Source organism: Lytechinus variegatus, chromosome 9 (genome assembly GCF_018143015.1).
Source record: "Lytechinus variegatus isolate NC3 chromosome 9, Lvar_3.0, whole genome shotgun sequence".
Taxonomy (NCBI): domain Eukaryota; kingdom Metazoa; phylum Echinodermata; class Echinoidea; order Temnopleuroida; family Toxopneustidae; genus Lytechinus; species Lytechinus variegatus.
The window spans coordinates 19,787,533-19,796,728 of NC_054748.1; the positions used below are offsets into that span (position 1 = coordinate 19,787,533).

At 35.2% G+C, this 9,196-nt stretch overlaps 1 protein-coding gene across 1 annotated transcript; it reads right to left on the minus strand.

Moving 5' to 3' along the window:
- Nucleotides 1–1,726: 1,726 nt before the first annotated feature.
- LOC121421389 (tripartite motif-containing protein 2-like) lies at nt 1,727–8,915 on the minus strand. The gene is made up of 2 exons (XM_041616085.1): nt 8,699–8,915; nt 1,727–4,234 (listed from the first exon to the last, which is right to left on the minus strand). Exon 2 carries the CDS (start codon nt 4,214–4,216, stop codon nt 2,312–2,314), a length of 1,905 nt encoding a protein of 634 aa, XP_041472019.1. The 5' UTR covers nt 4,217–4,234; nt 8,699–8,915; the 3' UTR covers nt 1,727–2,311.
- Nucleotides 8,916–9,196: the final 281 nt, after the last annotated feature.

The following is a 9,196-nucleotide window of genomic DNA, read 5'->3' on the forward strand; positions in this document are numbered from 1 at the left end:
TTGATGATAGCAAAGTTCCAAATAAAAATTGAGATCCATTGACGTTGCTTTTTACGCATTTTAAGCTATTTTCTTAAAAGCCAGGCAATATTTGTTTGTTTTGTTTCACATTCAAGTTATCATATATAATTGCATTTTGAAATTGAAGCACTTCAAAAAAATATTAAAGAGCAGGAATCAGACCAATTCCATGAAGATGATATTTATATATTTACACAGTGTAATCGTGTCTAGATAGAACAATAGCATAGAATAACGACATATTACAATTTATGCATAAAATCATAAACAGTATAGCATACACTCATTAATATCAATGGTAAGTATCACATTGCCACGATAGTCATTGCTAGACAAATATTTTATACATGACATGTATGAAGAGAGAAACATTTGGTTTCCCATAAAATATGTGTTTCAAGTTGTGGTTGGGTTGTTAAATGGTTTTACTTGACTCGAACATCAGAGGCAGAAAGGGGTACTTTATTACTTAGCAAGAGTGCGCCCTCTAACTGAATAAACATTATAGGTTATCAGTTGAACAAATCACATAAACAGGATACTGTTACAATATGTATATTTAACATTATGTCTTATATTTTAAGCACGAGAAATTCTCTCACATAGGATACACATGATAAAGATGATGCTTGATATTAAGTGGAAAGCTGAAAATAGAAATTGAGATTCATTGACAATATGCTGTTTTATGCATTTTTCGTGCAATTTTCATAAATGAAATTTTTTTTTAGTGTTTCACACTTCGAAAAATATCGGAGAATGATGATCGGACTATCTCCATGAAGATAATATTTATATATTCACACGTTATAATAATGTCTTGATTCACAGCATAGATATCTTTCAATTTATGAAAACATACAAGTATATACGCGCATAAACAGTATACTCTTTTAATATCAATGATGAAGATCTGACCACCCATGATGGCATTACTAGTCAAATATTATATACAGTCATGAATATGAATAGAGAATCATATGGTTTGTCATAAAATATTCAATAACAATTTGTCTGATATGCAAGTACTAGAATTTCCGTACACAGAGGATAAACATGATTAAGATGATGCTTGATAAATGCAAAGCTGGAAATAAAAAAGATGTAAGGAGCGAAATGTTTCTTATGGGTGAGAAACGAGAAAGAAATGATCCAACAATTGTTTTATGTATTTTTACATTATAGCAGCTTACTTTAGCAGAAAATGGCAACTCGGTGGGTATCACCCCCCCCCCCCCCATCTTCTGCGATAATAATTATGATATCATGTCATCAATTATTTTCAGCGGAATATATACAGTCTATCCGGAGTGCAGAAAGCGATCTCTCCTGATCGGTACTGCTGGAGGTTACACCAATCATACCAACATATTTATATATTTACACAGTGTAATCATTTCTATATAGAATAATAGCATAGAATAACGACATATTACAATTTATGCATAAAATCATAAACAGTATACACTCATTAATATCAATGGTAAGTATCACATTGCCACGATAGTCATTGCTAGACAAATATTATATACATGACATGTATGAAGAGAGAAACATTTGGTTTTCCATAAAATATGTATATTTAACATCATGTCTTATATTTAAATTCCCTCACATAGAATACACATGATAAAGATGATGCTGGATAAGTAGAAAGCTGAAAATAAAAATTGAGATTCATTGACCATAATTATGCTGTTTTGTACATTTTTCGTGCAAATTTTCATAAATGAAATAAGTTTTTTTTCAAGTATTTAACACTCCGAAAAAATATCAAAGAGTGATGATCAGACCATCTCCACGAAGATAATATTCATATATTCACACGTTATAATAATGTCTTGATTCACAGCATAGACATCTTTCAATTTATGAAAACATACAAGTATACGCGCATAGACTAATATCAATGATGAAGATCTCTCCACCCATGTTGGCATTACTAGTCAAATATTATATACAGTCATGAATATGAATAGAGAATCATATGGTTTGTCATAAAATATTTAACAACAATTTGTCTGATATGCAAGTACTAGAATTTCCCCACACAGATGATAAACATGATTAAGATGATGCTTGATAAATGCAAAGCTGGAAATAAAAAAGATGTAAGGAGCGAAATGTTTTTATATGGGTGAGAAACGAGAAAGAAATGATCCAAAAAATGTTTTATGTACTTTTACATTATAGCAGCTTACTTTAGCAGAAAATGTCAACTCAGTGGATATCACCCCCCCCCCCCCCATCTTCTGCGATAATAATTATGATATCATGTCATCAATTATTTTCAGCGGAATATATAGAGTCTATCCCGAGTGCAGAAAGCGATCTCTCCTGATCGGTACTGCTGGAGGTAACACCAATCATGCCAAAACATCACAATCTTCTCAATCTTGTAATCATTAACAAGGTTTCGAATGTGCCTTAGTTCATTTGTATACTCGTCAATGCTCACCAAACCTTCACCATGCTTCACCTTGGCTATCAGGATTGTATTCCATTGAGATACAGCAGCGTAAACGCGACTATCAGGTTTCTTTAATTCATGTTGTACAGCACCCTGTTTGTCTATCAATCTGATAGTATCATTTGATGAAATGATCAGAGAACCATGGTAACTAGTGATTTGCCGAGGTTCATACCCGTTGCATGGTATCTCCCTGACTGCTTGCCCACCTGCTGTTGAAAATACCTGGATCTTCTTGGCATTCCAGTAGCTCACATAGATCAGATCATCAGCATCAACAGTGAGATCAGGATCCCCACCTTCATCTCGACTTAGAGTCTTAAACATTACATTCAATTGTGTGTACTCTGGTGTGTACAGTGTGATGTTGTTTGAAGTATTAATCACAACACATCGACCATCAGAAAGAAACCCTACCCCCAATATTTTAACATCCTTCAGAACTGTCTCCTGAAGCTGACCATCAGTGGAGAAGATTTTCATGCCACCTGTATGACATCCTACTGCCATTCTACCGTCTGGTGTACTAACCACGGCATGCATGCCAAGTGGCAAAGCAACTTTCTTTACATTATCAATATTATAAGTAGGCAAAGAAACGTCCTTTTCATTAAATGTTTTATTAGTGGGTAAGGCGACGTTTCTTTCAACTACATTAACAATCTTCCCAAGGCCTAGCTTATCCACTCCAACATTTCTCTTGAACTTGACACTTTTCCCCTTTATGCCCGATTTCTTCGGCTGCTCGTAGTCAGGATCCTTTTGATCAAAGACCTCTCGTAACTCTTCACACAGAGTGTCGTGTGCAGCCAAAGTATCCATATCTAATGGAATCTTTATTTTGTTAGTTACCATTTCAGCCATGGTCGCCAACCGATTGATGTGCTTCTGGGCCGTGGTCTTCATACTTTCCAGTTCTTTCTTTACTCCTTCGGTCGTTTCCTTGACTTCTCTTACTAGACTTTCCCTCTTTACTGTCAACTGCCGGACTGCATCATCATATGCTTTATTAATGTCACTTGTACACTGTTTCTTGGCACTGTCAAAACTTTTAGTCTGTTCATCTATAAAATCAATGTACTTCTGAAAGCATGATTGTTTCTTGTCCACCTTTGATTTAAGTTCTTCGATACCCTTCGTGTGTTTGTCCTCGTAAGCTGTTCCCTCGATGACCTTGTGTCCTTCCCCCGTATGTTCCATAACAACACACCTGAAGCATGTGAATCTCCTGCAGGTGGAACAGAAGCAACACTCGTCTTCTTTTGGATGTTTCCTGCATTTCCGGTATCTACGTACAGACACCTTCCCTGATGAGATCTCACTCATGGCAATGACTTCATGATCGACAAAGCCTTCCCATTGAGAGTGCTTATTAAGACAAGTGGTACAGAGATACTTGCCACAGTCTTGGCAGTAGACAGCAGCATGGGACTTGTCATCTGATTTACAATTTGTGCAAATCTGAGGATGGCCCTCCATATCCTCTATTAGACTTTTCAAAGCAAGATTTACCTGTAGTTTGCCGACATCTTCGTTTGGGACCTGGGTCACAGCTCTGCAGACAGGGCATCGGATCTGGCAGTTACCGTGACACTCTAAGAGGTTGTCCAGGCAAGTCTTGCAGAAAGTGTGAGAACAAGACAGGATCTTGGGATCGGTGAAGGTAGAAAGACACACTGGACACTCTGTACTCTGGGAGATGACAGTCTTTAATGCTTCAGCCATAGTTGGGTTTATAGAAGACTGAAAAATAATTATTACAAAACAAGATGAAGAAAAATAAACACGTAAGGACCGTAGAATCTGCCATTTGACTTACATCACTGAGTAATAAAAGGATCGCGTTGGGTTTTGGAATAGGGAAAGGAAAGGGAGGAGCAAGGGGAAATTGGGAATGATAAAATGAGGGGGAGAGGAGAAAGGGGGAAGGAAAGAGGAGCGTGGTACGATGGGAATAAATTGGGATGGTGAAAGGAAAGGAGTGAAAAGAAGAGTATTAGGAATCATATTGCTTTAAAAAGAGTATGATTTTTATAAGTTTATTTGCAATTGGGCAATTCCATGATAAAGTGGACATGACCATCAAATTTTAGAAATGGTCAAACCTGAACAAGTTTGGTATCATATTAAAGCTAAAAGACTGAATTTTTCAATTCTGTCCATAATAACGAAAAATTTGGTCCTTAAGATGCCAAATATGCAAATTAAATTAGCATAATTAATTTTTGTTTAAATGTGTGAAAAATGCATTAAAATTAAATATGTGTAGCAAGTGTTCCATTGAAAGATTCATAAAAATCTAAATGTGTTTTTCTGAGTTTTAGGGCTGAATTTCATAACAGGTTCACCAAAGTTCAAAATTTTCTTTGCGTTATGCTTCAGCGAACATTTAAACTCTCATGATAAATAATGTCACGGTGTTACAGTAAAAACTGATGATGTTTTTTAAATTTTATGAAAACTACACAAACAATATAAAAATCTTTTAGTGCCCAAATCATTCTCACATATAACTATCATATACAAGTACTTACAAGTTAATTAGTCAGTTTGTTAATTAATTAAAAGTTACTTAAATCATGTCACGGTGTTACAATAACTGTAACACCGTGACTATAACACCGTGACCTACATTGCTATTGCACAGAAAGCATAGTAGGTTCCTGCCAAATGATGTTTGTTGAAGTGACCAGCTGATTTCTGTCAGTTGGGATGGAGGCTTGGCTGTTTCCAGGAAAGGTATTTACAAAGAGACCATGGAGAAAACCACAAGAAGATGAAACCCATGCTTTTATTGCAGGTTTGGATTCGGGGGGGGGGGGCACTTACATTGACGAGTGGATACCATGCGCGACCAAAAAAACACGTAAAAAGGATGTCCTTTTCACGATAGGGCACGTTAAGTACGTAACGTGATAAGGGTGTAAAAAACACAAAAATTATGAAAAAAGGGTATCTATTTCGCTAGGAAAATTACGTGTTAAGGGTCGAATTTGCGGGGATGATAAAACAAAATTAACATGTTTTATAAAGGATGTCCTTTTTGCCCCAACACTTCGTGTTTAGAGTCCCTTTTGCGTGAGGTATAAAAGGTGGGGTCGTACTTAACCAAATAAGGTAAAGCCGACAACCGAAGGACCCGTAACAATAAAACATTCCTGTACTTGTTTAGGGGTTCATTTCAGGAATATTTGCCAAGAGTATCGATTTGTTTCCTATACTTGTTAAGGGTAGGGTTTCATACGCCAATACTTGTTAAGGGGTGCATTTTCAGAATATGGAAATTACGTGTTTAGGGTGCTTTTCGAGACCCCATGGTCGCGCATGGTATCCACTCGTAAATGGAAGTGGCCGCCCCCCCCCCCCCCCGGGGTTTGGATACATCAACGACAAGAATGACTGATGCACCACCATCTGAGGATGCAATCAAGATCGGAGACTGCATCTTGGTGCAGTATGAAGGTGCTCGGCAGAAATCGCTCAAATATGTGGCACAATTGATTGATATCCAAGACGGTGAATTTCATGTCATACACTATCATAAGAGTGATGAAAGGGTTACTCTTTTTGTTGCAAAGGATGTCACTGACAAGTATGGTTGGGTTGAAGAAAAACAAATAGTGAGAAAGTTGCCAGCACCTGTTATGGATAACAGAGCGGTACCACTTTGCAATGCCAATCCAGGAAGCAAAGTAAAAAGGACTTCAAGAAATCTTACAAATTTCTATAACATCTTGGAAATTGAGCGAATATCTACATGCAAGTCTGTAGATGCTGTGTGTTAATTTTTCTTCCTGTAATTGTTAGGGCTCAACTTATATTTGTATACGTACATGTACATGCATAATTACCATAAAGTTGCAATTAAAAGTATATATCAGTTTGCTGAGTGTTTCTATTAAGTTTTTTTTTTCTTTGTCTTCTTGTAAAATTGTATTTCAATTAATCTGCATATTTACATTAAAGTTTTTCTGCATTAGAGAGAGTTCATAACTTTTTTTGAGTAAAACTTTTCCCGTATCTTATGAATGAAACATGGGGGCCTACAAGAACCGTCACAGTGTTACAGTGTATATAGTTTTATTTTTTGTTGTTTTTGTTAGTGAAATTTTTAACTAGATTTTTCATCCTCATTAATTACATGTACTCTGATGTATTACATAAATTTTATTGATAAAAGATTGCTCAATGATACCTTTTAGACTACTATAGGTTAAGGAAGAATGATGTGAAAATTCTACATACGTTTTGTACATGCAGTTCAGAAGTCACGGTGTTACAGTCACGGTGTTACAGTGCATTTGTTTATAATATGTATCATCATTGTCATGTTTATTGATTATTTTTCTATAAACTACTTGGTTATTACTGTCAAGTCTCTACTGTATCTCAACAACATAATCTCTTTTTAAAATGTTCAGTAACTTCACAGAGTTTATTAAATGAATCAAGTACGAGAAAATGCATGTCCATTTTGAGTCACGGTGTTACAGTTGTAATTAATTATGCATAATTCATTAATTAGATTTTTGTTGTTGTTGTAGGTTACTTGTGATTAGAGTCATAGTTACATAATCCAATTTTTTTCAAAAGATAAATAGTTTGTTGGTATTCCACATTTAATGAGTAAATAGGTGTTCCAAAATGTCACGGTGTTATCGTGGAATTGCCCAATTAGTCTAATGCCATTTCGTCCAATTACCAAACTCCTTTACTATCATTTAGTCTAACATAAGCTAATCCACTATCCACATAGTCTAATTGCAATTTCTTTCACTCACCAGTTTATATAATAACCAGTTGGGCTAATAGCAATTAAGTCTGAAATCTAGTCTAACTGGACTTAGTGTTAATTGGACAAAATAAATTAAAATGAAATGGATATTTATTTAGACCAACTGGTTATGAGACGAAATGGTAATAGACGAACTGGTGATTAGACGAAGTGATGATTGGACCAAATGGTTTTTAGACGAAATGTTTTTTTTCTTAAGTTTTTATTGGGTTTTCATAATTTTGTATAACAAATCACATATAATTAATACGAGTAATTTAAAATATAACAGAATAAACAAATAAGAAAAACAGGCAGCATACACATTATTAGTTTACATTAGAAGAAGTACAGCTTATCAATACGGATAATACTCAGAAGATGATCTAGAGGGAGGGGGGGGGGGATGAAAAAAAAATCCGGGGACCTTTTTTTAAAATCTTTTCTTTTTTTGAAATTGTAATTTTATTTTATTCTATTCTATGTATTTATTTCATTTATTATTATTATTATTTCTTTTTGGGGGAGGGGGGGGGGGTTGGGCGAACAAATGTCTTTGTATCTGTGTTGTTAACTGGCATTACATTGCAGGAAAATGCAACTTAATTTTACAATTTTTCACGGGGGTTAATTTGGCAACGACCTCTATACCAAATATAATGGTGTTTTAGATGCAAGAAAATGCCATTTTCACACACATATTTTCACAAATTTTCCCTACTGTGGGAGGGGGACACCCCCTCCCACACCCTCCCCCCCCCCCATCCCTCGCTCAGCTCGCATACCACCCAACCCCCCCCCCCCTTTATAAAAAGCTGGATTCGCCCCTGATACTTGATAAAAATGTAGTAAAAAACAGTCACTTTGTCTCTTCTCTGTATCCCTCATCTCCTAGTAAAGTCAAGAATGGAATAACAGAGGAATAAAATCATTTGATTCACCTATTATTAAAGATTAACAAATTCCATCCTAAAAAGGCATATTAAGTTTTCTTCAGTTACAAAAATTGATGTTGATGGACCGACTGGCATTAGACTAAATTAAGGTAGACCATGTGGTTAGTGGAAGAATTGGCATTAGATGAATAGGCAATTTACCTTTTCATTTTTTACATTACTTCCGGGTTGGAATATAAGTCTGATACTCTGATCACCCCTAAAACAACGATATTTATATATATAATTTAATCTAATTGTTTCGATCCTGTCTGTTCAAAAGATAGTGATGTTACAATATCTCACTGGTAATAATTGCGTTATTATTAAAGAAAAATGACAATTCGATAATAGCGAAGATACAGTCATTATACAACTACAAGCCATATCAATCAGAGTTTGATTTCAAATTCGACACGTTTCTGATACATATGGATTTGAATGTGTAAAATAAACAGAATATCTTTGGAAAATACATGAATTATTCAATATACTTACATCAAACTACTTATGTCCATTATAAAAGATATGTTTCTCAGTTTGATCGAAGCAATAATATTATACGGGGTCTAATAGCAGCAGTATTACATATTTTGGCTACATCAATTCATAATGGTGGTGCGTAGTGAATCGTGTGCAAATTTACAGTTGTTTACGAATTCTAGTTCAATATCAAACTATTTTTAGTGATTGGGAATTCCCAGTAACCTTTGATACGTTTCAAATTAACCCAGGGAACTCCAGCCAGCGTAGCGGGCGGGAGTTCCATGGGTTAGTTTCAAATGTGCATTCATGTACTTCAATTCAGCGTAACGGTTGATTCACGTGTTTTCTTTTTACCTGATTGAAAATAATCGAAATGTTTGAAGTATATTATTGACTTGTTTAGAGAGAAAAATGGAAAGAACGAAAAAAAAGAAAGAGAAAGAAAAAAATAATGAAATAAATGGTAGGAAGGAAAAGGGGGCTTGGTGTAAAAATGACAGAGGTATATAC